The sequence below is a fragment of the Paroedura picta genome, chromosome 12 (genome assembly GCF_049243985.1).
Source record: "Paroedura picta isolate Pp20150507F chromosome 12, Ppicta_v3.0, whole genome shotgun sequence".
Classification (NCBI taxonomy): domain Eukaryota; kingdom Metazoa; phylum Chordata; class Lepidosauria; order Squamata; family Gekkonidae; genus Paroedura; species Paroedura picta.
In genome coordinates, this window is record NC_135380.1 from 13,733,882 (window position 1) to 13,750,351 (window position 16,470).

Sequence of the window (16,470 nt, forward strand, 5' to 3'; positions counted from 1 at the left end):
CTATCTGCTGGGCACAATACAGAACAGAATTGGCAGTACTTAAGTCCTTGTGATTTTGACATTGCTAACGTCTACGATGAATTGTAACCATAACTCCTTTTTCAAAACTGCACAGACTGTAGCTGCAGAAGCCATAAACGTTGCCACATTTGGCAGTACAAAACAGCCGAGGTGCCAGACACAGGGTGTTTCACTCACCCTGTGCAACAGATGCACACATGGGATTTATACTCCATTTTAGCATACCCACATGTCTTCCTGTTGATCTTAAACTGAGAGCTAATATTGCCCAAATTCCTTCTCATTTTTAAAAATAATGCAGGGACATCATGTATCAGGACATTCAACTATGTGGACCCTTTGACACAAATATTTATTCATACCCTGCCTTTCTCCTCCAATGGGGACCCAAAGCAGCTCACATTGTTCTCGTCTCCATGTTATCTTCACAACAACCCTGATTGATAAAGGTCACCCAGCGAATTTCCATGGCACAAACTGGGATTTGAACCCTGATCCTTGCCCAACACTCTTAACCACTAACCCACACTGACTGCCTTGTGATGCTTTCCTCACACCACAACTTCTCACTTGCAATATGCAGTGCAACCTGGATCCACACTCTCTATTAGCCCACATTCACACAAGCGTAAATATTTGCCCAGTGAGCCTACCATGCTGCATGTGAAGCCGTGCAGCAATAAAGCTGAACAGTAAAGAGCTTAGAACTGATGTTCTCTAAAGAGCCACCCAGGCTTAGCTGCAGACCATGAAGCTACTTACGATCAGAAGGAAGAGGGTTTATGATGAGTGGAAGAGGGGGAAGCTGGCTGACAGCAGGCTGTGGCCCCTCAGCTTCGGGGGCTCCAGAGCCCCGCCTCACCATGCCTAGGACATCGGACAACTTGGCTGCTGGGATGAGACAGATGAGAGAAGGCATGGGAAGAATAAAACTAAACAAAACCAATGGAAAACTAAGAAACGGGCGGGGGGAAGCAGTGGAAAGTGAGAAGAGGCAAGCATGCAATGGAAAGAGAGAGACCAGACCAAGGGCGATATGCTTTTAAGGCCTGGCAGACTAGCCAATAGAGCCTCTTGTGGCGCAGAGTGGTAAGGCAGCAGTCATGCAGTCTGAAAGCTTTGCCCATGAGGCTGGGAGTTTGATCCCAGCAGACGGCTCAGGGTCGACTCAGCCTTCCATCCTTCCGAGGTTGGTAAAATGAGTACCCAGCTTGCTGGGGGGTAAACGGTAATGACTGGGGAAGGCACTGGCAAACCACCCTGCATTGAGTCTGCCATGAAAACGCTAGAGGGCGTCACCCGAAGGGTCAGACATGACCCGGTGCTTGCACAGGGGATACCTTTACCTTTACCTTAGACTAGCCAACAAAGCGGTTGAGTCTACTCTGATCCTGACACTCAGCCTGCTTCCTCCAGGGCTAGTTTGCCCAGGAAAGTGCCTTAACTATCCATTCCCTCTCCACAAACAGCTGGGTTTATTCCTCTGGGGAGTTTCAGTACATCTGTTCCTTTGTATTTTAGAGGTCGCCCCCCCACCTGCTCTTTCCAAAGCCAAGTTCACATTTATTAAAGGCAGGCAGAACAATCCATGCTAGATTATGGTGGGAAAAAACAGAGAGATTGTTCAGCCTTCACGCCCCACTGGGGGCAAGACAGAAATCCCAGTGGCATCCACTACTTACACTGGGTAGGAAGAGGGTTTGCAACAACTGGAGATGGGAAGGGCAAAGTGACGGAAGGCTTTGGCTCTTCTCCTTCTGGGGGCGCAGAGCCCCTCTTCACCATGCCCAGTACATCCGACAACTTGGCAGCTGGGAGGGGGCAGACGAGAGGAGGGGAAGGAGGGAGAAATGAGAAAACAAACAACATGGCAAAAGGCGGGGGAGAAATGAATGGCACAATGAGGAACGTAGGTGGGAAAAAATTAAGTCCAAAAGTGGAATCAGGTAAGTCCGAGGGTTCTTTTGGGTACGACACGTGGTTTAATAGTTTAAGAAAATCACTTCTCAGCCTTTTGGGTAACATAAAGAAAAGTGCAACTAATACTCTTTCTAGAACTATCTTTCAAAACAAAAGCATTTAGTTTTAAAATCAAGTATTCAGAGAAATCACCTGACTGTGCCATAAGCCCTATTCACAAGTTACAGCGAACACATGTACAATCTATGCAATCTATGTACAGTATACCCTGGAATTTTTCTTGGCACGTATTCTCACGTGATGTCCAATGTACTGTGCCATGTGTGAGTCAAACCCCGCATTTGTGAAGTGATTGCTGATTAACTCTTCCTTACAAGCAACTTTACACATATACCTGCAGGATGTACATGCGTTCGTTGTAAAACAAGATCAGGTTTATAAGCTAATAGAGTGGGAATTGAAAAGCAGCTTCAGAAGTACTAGTTAGCCACTTTAACCCCCCTTCTGCCATCACCAAGTCAGAACAGCCACCTTGGTATTGTCCTACTCTGACTCGCAGTGGCTTGCCATGGGCCCAAACAGAAACAAGTCTTTCCTAGCTCTGGCTAGTCTTTGGCCAGCGATGCCAAGTCCTGAACCTGGGGTCTTCTGTGTGCAAAGCATGTGCACGGCCACAACACACCACATCTCATAATCTGGTTAAATGGACCTGTTAATTGCAAGGTCTTGGTCGGGAGGAGGACAGGAAAAAGCACAGGTTCCTCAGGGATGCATCGGTGCTGTGACCTTTGATGCTACTTACACTGGAAAGGAAGAGGATTTGCCCCACTTGAGGATGGGCAGGGCAGGGGGACAGAGGGCTTTGGTGCTTCTGCCTCTGGGGGCCCAGAACCCCTTTTCACCATGCCTAATACATCAGACAGCTTGGCAGCTGGGAAGCAAGAGATCAAGCAAAGAGGGAAGATAAAGGTGAGAAAACAAACAAACAAAAAAACAAGAGAGGAACAATGAATAAGACTGGAGGGGGGGGGACACAGAAAATGGAATCAAAGGGCATTACTTGACTTTGGAGTCTCATCAAATATTGTCCCTAGAGCTGCTACAAGGACAACTTACTGCTTTAAAAATTGAACAGCCTACTGAAGGTGGGAGGAAGCCATCTTTCCTTAAGGAAATTATTTCTCTCCTTGGGGCATCCTATGAGGCATCGTGAGCGGTTGGAGTTGGAGACCGAATTGCAATTAGATGATCTTCTCGGTTTTAAAGCACTGGAATCAGGACAATAACTTCCCAAGGGCCAAAAAGGAGGCCCTGAGATTGTATCACTTTCCTCTGTAGAGTGCGGAATGACTCAAGCTATCTGTACATGGTGTCCTAAATGTTTTCCTTCCTTTGCTACGGCTTTTGGCACACCGTAGGCTGTGAAAAACGGATTGTGAAAAAGGAAAGAGGGTCTCCTTTGACCATCACCAATAGCTATACTGGGGATCACTGGACCTGTACAAAAGTCAGGTAGGCTGGGAAGCTATAGGAAGGAGAGCAATTGGGTGAGATGGGGGAAAAGCTGACTGGATCTAACTCCACTGTTTTGCCTCCTGTCTGCTCTTGCTCAAGCTAACACAAACAGCTGGAGTGTTTGCTGTAGAGGGCTCTGTTGCATTGTGGGGAAAATTAAAACTGATATTTAAATATTATTGTTAGGTATTATATTATATAATAACTAAGAGAGCCAGTTTGGTGTAGTGGTTAGGAGTGCGGACTTCTAATCTGGCTTGCCGGGTTCAATTCTGTACTCCCCCACATGCAGCCAGCTGGGTGACCTTGGGCTTGCCACGGCATTGATAAAGCTGTTCTGACCGAGCAGGAATATCCGGGCTCTCTCAGCCTCACCCACCCCACAGGTATCTGTTGTGGGGAGAGGAAAGGGAAGGCGACCGTAAGCCGCTTTGAGCCTCCTTCGGGTAGGGAAAAGCGGCATATAAGAACCAACTCTTCTTCTTCTTCAGTAATATCAGGGCTCTCTCTGCCACTCCTCCTTCACAGGGTGTCTGTTGTGGGGAGAGAAAAGGGAAGGTGATTGGAAGCCGCTTTGAGCCTCCTTCAGGTAGAGAAAAGCGGCATATAAGAACCAGCTCTTCTTCTTCAGTAATATCAGGGCTCTCTCAGCCTCACCCACCCCACAGGGTGTCTGTTGTGGGGAGAGGAATGGGAAGGCGACTGTAAGCCACTTTGAGCCTCCTTTGGGTAGAGAAAAGCAGCATATAAGAACCAACTCCTCCTCCTCCTCTTCTTCTATTATGGATTTTTATATCCTGGCTCTCTGCCATAATGGGCTCGGTTGGGAGTGATCTTCACGGAACGCACCGCTACTTACTTCCAAGTAAACACGGACAGGCTGGCACTGCAAACCTTGCCTAATTTGCAATGTCTGGGTTGGGCACTGTAGATCTGTCATAAGGCAGCGTTTGATATTCTTGCTGGATTTGATTCTACAGTCACCTCTGAATTCACTTTGGGTTATTGTTATGGACAATATTTAGCTTGTTTGCCCAACTCCAAAAACTGGAACAACCTCTTGTCCCTTAAGTGATACTGTAGGATTAGCAGAGGACACCTCTTGAATGAAGCAGAATTTGGAGAGCACTAATCTTGATCCTGAATTTTGACCACATCCTGATTCCAATTAAAATTTAAAAGTCGGGTGTTCAGTGGTGGTTGGTTTTTGTTTGCATGCTTTTGTAATACAGTGTGGAAATTAGTTCTCATCCTGCAGGTGGCCTGGGAACTGACCTGAACTTTACCTACATAATACATGTAATAGAAGAGCTGGTTTTTGGTACCCCACTTTTTTACCACCCGAAGGGGTCTCAAAGTGGCTTACAAACGCCTTACCCTTCCTCTCTCCACAACAGACACCCTGCAAAGTAGGTGAGGCTGAGAGCGCTCTGAGAGAACCGTGACTAGCCCAAGGTCACCCACATGGCTGCTTGTGGAGGAGCAAGGAAACAAACCTGATTCTCTAGATTAGAGGCTGCCACTCTTCACCACTACACCAAGCTGGCTCTCAAATCTCCCAGAGCTAAATACAAGTTAACATATAGGAAAAAGCCCTTAGCTAATCAGGTGCTCTTCTTTTCCATCCTGGGACAAATGACCACATGGCTGCTTTCTCAGGAAGATGGGCTGGGTGAAGGTCAAAGTTCTTTAAGAATGCTAAAAAACGTGTTCTAGTTTTTTTTTTCTTTTTGAGATGCCCACAAAATGCAACAAAAACTTGTTTACTCAGGATACACACGGACTTGTATTTCGTGAGATGCTGGTGACTGCATGTGGTATCTTCTGTGGGCAAAATAAATACTTCACTGCAGTCCCTTTCCTATCAGATCTGATAGGAATTGTGTACTCAAGCAGGCAAGCAATGTCCTGTGACACTGAGTTAGGGCAGCTGCATTTGCACACGGAAGTGGCTAAGAAGGTTCTACAAAAGGCTCTTACAGAGTGATCCCACTTGGCAGTCCTTGGTGTTTCCATGCTACTTACATTGGAGAGAAAGAGGATTTGCAACAACAGGAAGGGGGAAGGGCAAACCAGTGGAAGGTTTTGATTCTTCAGCTTCTGGGGGTCCAGAACCCTTTTTCACCATGCCTAGTACATCAGACAGCTTGGCCGCTGGGGTGGGGGAGAGGAGAGGAGGAAGGGCGAGGGTGGTGAGAAAATCAAAAGTTTAAATGCAGGGAAGACAAAGTACTAGAAAGAGATGCTCGAGAATGTACGTAGGAAAAGAAAATACATGGGAAACGTTGGGGATCCCTTCTAATATTATGCAGTTACTATCAGGCTAATAAGTCTGCTGTAAAGCATTTTGCGTTAATTTCTCTCTCTATGTATTACTCTCGTGGGGGGGGGGGAGAGGGAGGAATATAGTTTGCAAGCTGCATCTATCCCAGCAAGACATTCTTTTTATTTATTTTGGCCCTGAACTTTTGAAGTATGAAGACTCACCTGATGTCAGAGTATTCTAGGGAAAATGCTATCTGGGCCTATTCTGCACACGATCGATAATACACTTTCAATGCACTTTAGAAGTAGATTTTCCTGTTCTGCACTGGAAAAATCCAGCTGCCAAAGCACATTGAAAGTGCATTATCCTATGTGTGCGGAATGGAAACACCTCCCACAAACTACGTCAGCCTCAGTCAATCACCCTCTAAAACTCATCTAAATCCAGCTACTTTGTAACACTCGTTTTTAACCTTTTTTTTGTTGTTGCAAAAAACCTGAAAAGTAAAAGTGCTTGTTACTATTGTGTAAATGTAATGCTATCTTTCACGAGCTTTTGAAACCCTGGCTCCACACTTTTCTAGCGAATGACGCTATCCTTGGGGAGAATCCCTTTGCTTTCAGTGGAGACTGGAGATGTGAGAGTTCCGCTGTTACAAAAGCATTCCAGGATTCTGTGCCTCACTAACCATCCCGTGATGCAAACCCTGAACTCTACCTACTACTTACATTGGGGGAGCAGAGGGTTTGCAACAGCTGGAGATAGACAGGGTGGAGTGGCCGGAGGCTTTGACTCTTCCGCTTCTGGAAGCCCAGATCCCTTTTTCACCATGCCTAATACATCGCACAGTTTGGCAGCTGGGATAGTACAGATGAGTGGAGGGGGGGGGGAAGAGAGAGAGAGAGAGGAGAAAGCAAATGTAATGGAAAAACGACAGGGTGAACAGAGCTGGAAAGGTGGATTAGGAAACAGGAACATTAGATGAAAAGCACCCATTATGTCTCATCTAATGTACTTTCCCCCATGAAGCAATGCATAAATTGTGTTCTTATCTGTGCCTTTCTGGCTACTGACACTGGATCGACAGAACACATTTATTAATTGCAGCCAGCGTGCTCTTTCTGCAGTCGTTCCTCAAAGCAGACCAACATCATGACTTAAAGGGACTTAGGGCATTTACTGACAGATGTTGCCCACGCTAAGAGGCACCAAAGGAACACACAGGTCTTGTGACTTACAAGCAGCAGCAGCAGCCGGTAGCATCAGTGAAGTTGGCAGACTGGGAGGAATTTCAGGGGCATTTCCTGGATTCAACTGGCTTTTTACAAACTCGTTATCAGTGGTCTTCACTGGGGAGAACGGGTAAGAAACGGACAGCAAAAGAAAACACCATAAAGAAAGGAACAAAACAAAATCTAAAAGAAAAGGGTGACTTCAGCAGGAAGGAGAAAAAAGAGACATAGGATGGCAAAGCAAAATATACATCCAAGGAGAAATTTAAAAAAGGATGAAGCAATAGAACCAAGATGAAGAGAAAATGCATGCCTCACTAAGCCGGAGGGGAAAACACACACCTCAATAATTATTTATAACAGCCTTGTGTAATTATCCCATTTTGCAGGTGGAGCAGCACGACCTAAGCTTCAGAGAGAATAGTCTGCTAAGCTTATACAAAGCTTAGTTTTGAATCAAAAATACCTGGCCAGTAGCTCATGCTCCTCACTGTTACACTACAGCAATAATACTACTACTATCAAGCCACCGGTTGTTTCATTAACTATTCAGTTTGACTATCCCTAATGCACTTCTGTATGCTTTCGGGCATGTCACAATTTGAAGAGAAGCAAGAATGAGCAGTGCCAACACTGCAGGAATTTATTGATACCCATCATGAACTTCCACAGACTTTTAATGCAGTTCATGACAGTCCATGGATAGAGCAGGAATTCCCTTTAAGCTCCTGCAAGTCCCTTTAAACCTCTGCTTTCTGTTCCCCAGGAAAGTCGCAAAAACAGCTGTGCAGTGGGGAGCGGCCTGCTCTCCCCCACTTAAAGGTTTTGTGTGTTCTTGTGCAGTCCCTTTAAAGTTAAAATCAGCTGAGTGGCAAGGAACAGCCTGCTGTTTCTTTCACTTTCTGCAAACCCTATTTAAAGGGACTGCGGACCCTTTCAATCGTGTTTGTGGGGCCATGAACTGGTACAAACTGCATTTTCCCAGTTTGTACCCATTCTTATTCCTTAGCATTTCCCCCTTTACCTCTTTCTTCTCAGATCCAATGCTGTTTTCTCACACTTACCCCAAAATGCACTCCCCCACCCCCCGAGTAGGCCAGCAACCATCCTTTGACAGGCACAAAGGTTTGGATGAGGCAGCTTCATGAGAGATCCCAAGGTATGACTCTTTCCTTGTACCACTCCTGGAACATCCCTACCAGCCTGGACACATTTTGGGTGGAACAAGCCTTACATTTCCATTCTTCAGCCCATTATTTTTAGGACAGTAGATCTGTTCTCAGTTTGGGGCTGGCAGCAGCAGGAGTCAGTCTTCTTGAAAACACAAAGCTGCCCCAGCCTCAGAGATAACTTTCTCCAGACATGGAGCTGAAAAGCCCTTTCATAGGACGTACATTCAAAAATGCTTGAGAATTCAAGGGAAATGAAGACTCTCCATTCACAGGAGAGTTTCCCAGGATCTAGTTTTGTACTGCAATAATCTCAAAAAGACATACTCCTTTATGTACAAGGCATACTTCTTTACTCAAAAAGACATACTTCTTTATGTGTGATTTATGTACAAGGGAAAAATCCCACTCCCTCAAGGACACCACCATGAACACAAAAGACCCCAAATCAACCTCCCCCCAACCAAGCTACAGAAAATATTTACTCTCTCTAGATTACTCTGTCTTGGCAGTAGTATGTGTGAAGAGGCTCTAAAGGTCTTCGTAGAACAAACACTCAACAAAAGTGTGACTTGGTGGCTAAAAAGGGAAATGAGATTTTGGGTGTATCAAAAGTAGTATAGTGTCTAGATATGATATTGCTTTACTCTGATATTGTTTTACTCTGCTCTGGTTAGACCTCACTTGGAATGCTGTTTTCAGTTTCGGGCACCACAATTGCAGAAGAATGTAGACAAACTGGAGCATGTCCAGAGGAGGGCAACCAAGGTAGTGAGGGGTTTGGAGACCATGTCATATGAGGAAAGGTTGTGGGAGCTTGCTCTGTTTAGCCTGGAGAGAAGATGACTAAGAGAAGATGGCCATCTTCAAGTATTTGAAAGGATGTCATATAGAGCAGGGGCAGTCAACCTATGGTCTTCCAGATGTCCATGGACTACAATTCCCATGAGTCCCTGCTGGCATTTGCTGGCAGGGGCTCATGGGAATTGTAGTCCATGAACATCTGGAGGACCACAGATTGACTACCCCTGATACAGAGGATGGAGCAGAGTTGTTTCCTGTTGCCTATGGGTTATACCCATGGGTTGAAATTAATTCAAAAGATTTTTTGGCTAAACATCCAGAAGAAGGTCCTGACAGAGTAGTCCCTAGGTGGAACAGACTATCTCAGGAAGTGGTAAATTATCCTTCTTTGGAAATTTTAAAGCAGAGGCTAGATAGTCATCTGACAGAAATGCTAATTCTGTGAGTTTAGGCAGATTGTGAGTGGGCAAGGAGGGTTGTGTCAATGAATGGCTCTATGGCCCTTTCTTGCATGCCCAGGGAAATGCCAGTTGCCACTTTGGGGTCGGATGATCAGTTTCCTTCAGGCCAGACTGGTCAAGGATTCTGGTTTGGGAGGGCATCATCTTGGCATGGAATTGAGGTCACTGTGTGTGGGCAGGTAGTAGTCAGTGTCCTTCATTGTGCTGGGGTTGGACTAGATGATCCTGGATGTCCCTTTCAGCTCTATAATTCTAAATCCAGTGAACAGAAAGTAAGGACATTTGCATGAAAATTTGCTCTTCCTGCCAAGACCAACCCTTGTGCCTCTCCCATTAAACCATACCACAAAACCTGAAGGAACTCCACCAGTTTCCTTAGAAATACTGCAAGGAACCTGGGACACACCTCTCCAAATCCATGCTGTTTCACTGTTCAAACTAAATATACTGCTGGTTCAACCACTGATTGGATTGTTTGTGCAGTAAGTCAGGCCTGGTTTCCTGTTCAACCACAGAAAGATCAGGGCCTCTCTCATAGTTTTTGAACCCAAGTTACAACTAAAACAAGAAATTTTGCGAGTATATAAAGCATTCTCCCTCTCTGGTTTACAACTTGGTCTGGAATTAAGCCTTAAAATGACTGATGGTGGAAAGTGGCATCAAGTCACAGATGACTTAAGGCAACCCTATGAGGTTTTCAAGGCAAGAGACGTTCAGAGGTGGTTTGCCATTGCTTGCCTCTGCTTCATATCCCTGGTGTCCCTTGCAGGTCTCCCATTCAAATACTCGCCAGAGCTTAGCTTCTGAGACCTGACAAGATCAGGCTAGCCTGGGCTATCCAGGTCAGGATACTCAGAAAAAAATACAAGAGTGGGATTTCTACAGTAGGTGAAATCTTCTCACATAAAATAGGTGTAGTCTGCACGGGGCTTTTTACCCACTCCAAGATCAACTAAATCCCTGCAGTCTACATTGAATTCAATTTTCATTTTGTTTTTGGGTGCTTTAAATTTCCCCTCTGCAACATGCATGATTGATTTGTGGTGACCCTACCTTTTCCCCACGATATCCTGGAGTGGATATAAGCCTTGATATTTCAAAAACTGCCATGAGTAAATGTGTAGATTTTTGCTTTTTTCAAATTAACTTACAGCAAAGCAGTCTTCCCTGATTGGCCTGGGCATCAGTTCAAAGATTCCTGGTTCCCAGTTGCAAGGCTTCTCTTAAATTGACTGTGCTCCAGAAGCCCAAATTCTCTCAGCAGACATTTGCCTCTTGTTATTTGCCTCTGCTGTCTCCAATCCTCTCTCCCCACCCTGCTGCAATAGGCACCCTCCCCGTTCTGAGCTTCCCCAATCAAGTGCAAAACACTTTCTGTTTTGATTGGGGGGTGTGTGTGGCAGAGGAAGACCCGAGTTCAAATTGATCTGAATTCAGCAGGATCCACAACAAGTGCAGAATCAGCCCTGGATACCTTTCATATTTTGTGTTATTGCTCCACCCCAGGAGCAACTGCTAAAAAAATCCAGTCCACGAAAACTATAGGAACGATTCACATTTTGGCCAAACCCACAAACTTCTCAATACAGTAGCTGCAACCTCCGCCTTTTTGTCATTAGCACGGTTGCTGCCAAGATCTGCAAGTAGTAATAAAACAGGTCAGCACCCAAGTCTTGCCAATAGATGGCAGTGTCCTCCACAACCTGCGCATCACAAATCTCCCTGCAGCTTGCATCTCTTAAAAGGCATTTGGGTTGTGAACCTCAGTACTGCAGATCACATTGCAAAGCTCTTAGTTCAATGCTCTTTGTCAAGGAATCAAGAGAACATACCACAGTGGCAAGATTTCTGCAAGAGATAATGATCTATCCCAGAAAGCATGGGAATGCCGCAGCCAATGCTTCGTCAGGTATCACAATGAGTTCAGAGCTCTACATAATGTGCAAATAAGGAGGTTCTTAGTCAACTTTATTCCAGAATCACACTCCTGAGAAGTCCTGCAGGCTGTTCATGCCTCTGATGATTCCCAGAGAAGAACTAAGAGATTTATATGGCTTGATTGACTGAGTTGTCATTGTTTTTAAAATCCTCATTCTAAGCCACTGAGAGTCACTTTTGAGAAGAAAACTGGGATACAAGATTTTTTAAACTACATTTGCTATGGTTCCTTTCCCTACTTTGGCAAGTAGTGTTGCAGAGGCCATAATACTAGCTCTGCTTTTCTTCTTTTGTCTGTCTGAGTTCAGAATGATTCTAAGAGATAAAAAGGTTTTTGCAAGCATGGATGCCACTTAGCCCAAAAAACAGCACTACTTATACTTAGGGAGAGCAGAACTTCTTCATTCTTATTCTAGTAACAGTCGCAAATATACCTGGAGTTAAAGATGGGGCCACATGATGTTGTACATTGTTCTACTAACTGATAAAAAGTAAAAAATTAAAAAGCAGAAAATAGAAGCCATCGACACCGTGCTGGGAAGCAATTATTTGGGCTTAAAATACTAAACGCACCTTGTGCAAAAATGTATTAATTCCTTTCTGCAGTTGAATGAGTATAATTTCACAGATAATTCTGAAAGTATGAGCCTCTCCACCCCCCAAATTTAATTGTTTCACACTGAGTCCCAGAAAAGTGGGAAGAAATCTTCCATCATCCTTGGAATTTTCCATTCCATTCTTGCCACCCCCAATTTTACATTTTTAGCCAAAGTTCACGTACCATTCAAGTTGTCTTTCTTAAGCTATAGCTAGCTATACTTCTGGAAGTCCAAACAAAATAATTTCCTCTCTCAAAAGGAGCTTACCGTATGCCAAGTCTAATGAATAGCACATGTAGCTCAGGACTGCATTTACACAAACTAGCACTAGGTTCTCAGACCTGTTCTCTCTCACCTGTGGCACTTGAAAATGTATAACTGGATACTGAACCAGTGATTCTCTGGCTTGTATTTACCACAGAGCTATAGGTCCCTCTTCTTGGATGTACTGCTCACTACTGCAGAACCGGAGATGTATGCAGAGGGGGAAAGAAGGACTATGTATTCCAGTAGAAAGAAACAAAAGGATAGAAACTGTCTTCAGAGAACAAAGCAACCTGGATTTTCTTTCAACCAGAGGCTTCTTAAGGATTCAATTCCCACAAACCGAGTACTTAACCCTGCCCACCATCCCACAGGATATCAATCATATGCTGTATGGCTCCACTTGGCTTTCAATGCTTAGGGACCCCCTCTATCCACAAAACAAACAAGTCTCCTCTTGCTCCTGTGCGCAACAGTCCTGCAGTCCCTTCTCCCTGCTCATTTTTCTCAACCTGTATTTTTGATGGCTCCATTCATGGTCAAAAGACACAAACCGCCAGAGAGTTGCCAGCTTTCACATTCATGAAACTTTGACTTGCCATCCGATCCCTTGAGACTATTACCTTTCGTGTCCTCATCCTCTATGGTAGTGTTTGTGCTGTCGGAGGATTCCTGTGGAAACAAACAGGGGTGGAAGAAGGAGAAGACAGAACATTAGTGGCTCCAGTCAGAATGGAACACCTGAGGAGAGGCTGACAGTGAACAACTGGCGCATCCAAAGCAAGGCCTTGGTGAGTATAAAAAGGGGCTGGGGAGGGGGGCACCAAAGCCCTTTTTTCAAGCCCTTTATCTACTAGAGGAAAAAGAAAACGGTAGGACCATACATTTTTATCTTCTTCTGCCTCAAGGATAGACACCTCTCAAGACACTCAAGTATGACAAAGGCCTTCAGCATTATCATGTTTCTCTCCTGTGGCCCTTCGGGACATACTACGAAGTCCTGTCTTTGCCCTTCAAATCACATCTAGCCTCTCTCCCCTTTTAAATGGATTCTTAAACATTTCCTTCATTTCCTTACATGTGAAATAAACCTTAGTCCCAAGCCCGGTAAACTTAAAAGATTATGTAGAGAGTGAACAGTATATGTGTCATTGGCTTGTCTTTCGGCCTTCTTAGCTTCTGGGGTAAGGAGCCAAGTGGGGATCCGCAGATATCACTCGCAGATAGCCTCTGGAAGTGAAACATCTCACTGCAAGAAAGATCTGCCAAGTCCCACTTGGAATAATACAACACAAACAAGGGAAATAAAAATGTAATGGCTAATTTTGTCAGCAAAAATATTTTCAAGGTGCTGGCAAGAGAGAGCATGCAGCAGCAATAAAAAAAAGGAGATGCCACCATCCAAGGAAACGTTCAGAGAATTACTGCTATGAACACTTTGTCTATCAGCAACCTCTCTCGTGTTTGGGTTCTGCGGCCATGTTAAGTCAGGAGTTCCCATCTGTGTTTCAAGTAATGGGTTATGTAAATTCCCAGCTCCTCTCAAATTCCACAGAAACATGCTGCAGAAACATAGTGAGCAGGTTTTGGGGAACAGTGGGTGCCTATCCTCTCCTAACTCAAAGAAAGTCAGATTCTTCTTCAGAGAGTATGTATGTATGTATGTACTTACATATATATGCATGCATTATATCCATTTGTATACCATCCCTCTTGGACTAGCCATCTCAGGGCGGTGAACAACAGGCAACAGCTTATATAGCCCAGTCCTTTGGGATCACCTATGTAGCTGAGACATGCTGCACTAATAATTAACAATTGAGGGTAGATGAGCAGAACACATGGAGTGCCAAAACAGTAGGGCACCATCTCAGCATCTGTCCCATGCTTTTCTCCAAATGTAGGGGGTAGGAGGAATCAAGGGATGGAACTTAACCTCGCCCCTTTGATTCTCCCCCACTAATGCTACCAGGAAGTTTTGTTCTACCCTCCAACTAGCCTGTGAAACTATTAGTTAAGCCCCTCTCCTTTCTACCAAATGTTCTTTACAAAGCCCCCCTCTGCTCTGGTAAACATGGAACCCACATTTGACAGGAGAATGTGTTAGTTCCACCCTTGCTCTAAGTATATTCATCTAAACTTTGGGTAAATGGCTCTTCATTTCAAACTAAAGTGGAGCAGATTAACCCCTCTTCCCCTGATACAGAAAATACTATGCAAAACATCTCCCCAGAATTAGTCTAGCAAAGACCTCATAGTTATCTATACGAAGCAACGGAGAATAGCAAATCAGCGGTAAATTTGAAATTGTGTTAGGTGGCTTATCCAGCAATGAGGGAAGAAAAGACTAAATGTTACAATATCACTTTGAACTTTGTGTGTTTTTCAGTATTCCTATGGGGACCAGCCCACGCTCTAAACAAACACTGCATGTTCAGGTTGGACACCCCAGGGCTACAGATTCATCATGTCCATCATTACCTGCCAAGAATAGAAACATTTGGAAGGACTCAGGGCACAGAAATCATCCTGCTCTCACTATGCCAGAAGATGTGTGGCCAAATTGCACTACGAGGCAAAAGGCAGGTAATGAGAGAGGGCGGATCTTGGTTTTTGATGCAAGAGATCACAGACGTGGAGATGATACTGTGGGAAGGTGAACAGAGACAAGCAAATGCTATGTCCTTCGTAGTCCTGGGTACAAGGCTGGCCCTGATACGTCAAATGAAACAGGCATGTGTGAAAACTGAAGAGGCACAGAAGAATGTTTTTCCATGCAGGAAGAGGAACCAGATTTGCGGCCTGAAGTCCAGGTACTTTATCTGGATGATTACTGCATGTTGGGCAACTTCAACAGAGTACACTTCTCTTTGATAAAGTGTGCCACTTAACATAGTTCTCAGTGATGCAGAGCTCTGGCTGACACGGCCTCCTGGAATGAGAAGTACAAACATGCTTCCTCCACAGCAAGCCTACTATAACCCTTAAATGGTAAGAACATTCCAAAGGAGTCTGAACTTACGACCCAGAAGGGAAATACCCAGAGTTATTAAAAATTCATCAGGCCTACAAATGAAAGCAATTTGTGCATGCATGCCGCCAGCTCTGAAGGAATACGTTGGCACTATCACCCAAGGAAGAAAATGGCCTATTAAGTCATATTTTCTTTCGCTGAGAAGCACTTGGAAACAGTGCTACATGCTTTGAATTGTTTTAATCACATGGGAAGTCTAACCAACGTTTAGCGTCTGTGTGTAATTTAGGCAGAAGATGCATATATGTATAAATAAAAATTCTAGCTTGCATACAATAACTATCTACATTACTGCCAATTTGATTAGCTAGCAAAGATTTTCCATCTAGAAGAAGAAGAAGAAGAGTTGGTTCTTATATGCCGCTTTTCCCTACCCGAAGGAGGCTCAAAGCGGCTTACAGTCGCCTTCCCATTCCTCTCCCCACAACAGACACCCTGTGGGGTGGGTGAGGCTGAGAGAGCCCTGATATCACTGCTCGGTCAGAACAGTTTTATCAGTGCCGTGACGAGCCCAAGGTCACCCAGCTGGCTGCATGTGGGGGAGTGCAGAATCGAACCCGGCATGCCAGATTAGAAGTCCGCACTCCTAACCACTACACCAAACTGGCTCTAGCCAGCTCCACACCACTAAACATTTTATCCCATTGTTCACAATCAGGAATCTGCTCTCTGAGCTGCTGATAAAACCATTCCTGAAATGTTGGAAACCAAACAAATGTGAAAATCTTCAGAGTCTACATAGAAGTACTTGTGTTTCTAAAGGGGGTTGTATCTCACAAGTTACTTTTTCGGTCAGCATTTCTCAAGCCTTTTGAACTCTTTTACTCTAAACTTCTGTTAGTTTCATTCCCCAAATCAGGACTAAGCATCCATTCCATAGGTTAATATAAGCGTTTTGCACACCCCTTGATTCTGCACGTGAAGTTGTCTTGATTTGGTTGCAATCCCACAGTAACATTAGAACAGGAATGTAGCAGAATACTTTACCCTATCCAAAGCCCTACACAGCTAAACACAAGAAGAGAGCTACAGCGGTAAAGGTGTAGACTTCATGGCCTACAATTTGACCTGGATCAGCTGGCCCATTGCTAAAAGGCATTCCACTCAAGACCTGACTAGTAGGTATGTAGGTACCACCGAACCTCAGAACCTTTCCCTTCCTAGACCCTACTGTCTTCTTTTTAGTCAATGGGACCTAAGCTCCTCAAGGAATACCAACCCCAGCCCAGCCCCACTCTGAGAATAGG

General features: G+C 44.7%; 1 protein-coding gene across 29 annotated transcripts in view; it reads right to left on the minus strand.

Moving 5' to 3' along the window:
- Window positions 1–16,470, minus strand: part of CAMK2B (calcium/calmodulin dependent protein kinase II beta) — a 186,319-nt gene that overhangs the window by 12,642 nt on the left and 157,207 nt on the right. For 9 of the 29 annotated variants that reach the window (XM_077305576.1, XM_077305581.1, XM_077305579.1 and 6 more), the window contains 7 exons: window positions 12,813–12,861; window positions 6,961–7,071; window positions 6,451–6,579; window positions 5,482–5,610; window positions 2,744–2,872; window positions 1,704–1,832; window positions 784–912 (listed from right to left, as the gene is read on the minus strand). In XM_077305576.1, coding sequence (XP_077161691.1) covers window positions 784–912; window positions 1,704–1,832; window positions 2,744–2,872; window positions 5,482–5,610; window positions 6,451–6,579; window positions 6,961–7,071; window positions 12,813–12,861 — 805 coding nt within the window. The remainder of the gene's footprint in view (window positions 1–783; window positions 913–1,703; window positions 1,833–2,743; window positions 2,873–5,481; window positions 5,611–6,450; window positions 6,580–6,960; window positions 7,072–12,812; window positions 12,862–16,470) is intronic. The other 20 variants (XM_077305605.1, XM_077305600.1, XM_077305603.1 and 17 more) reach the window with 11 other exon arrangements.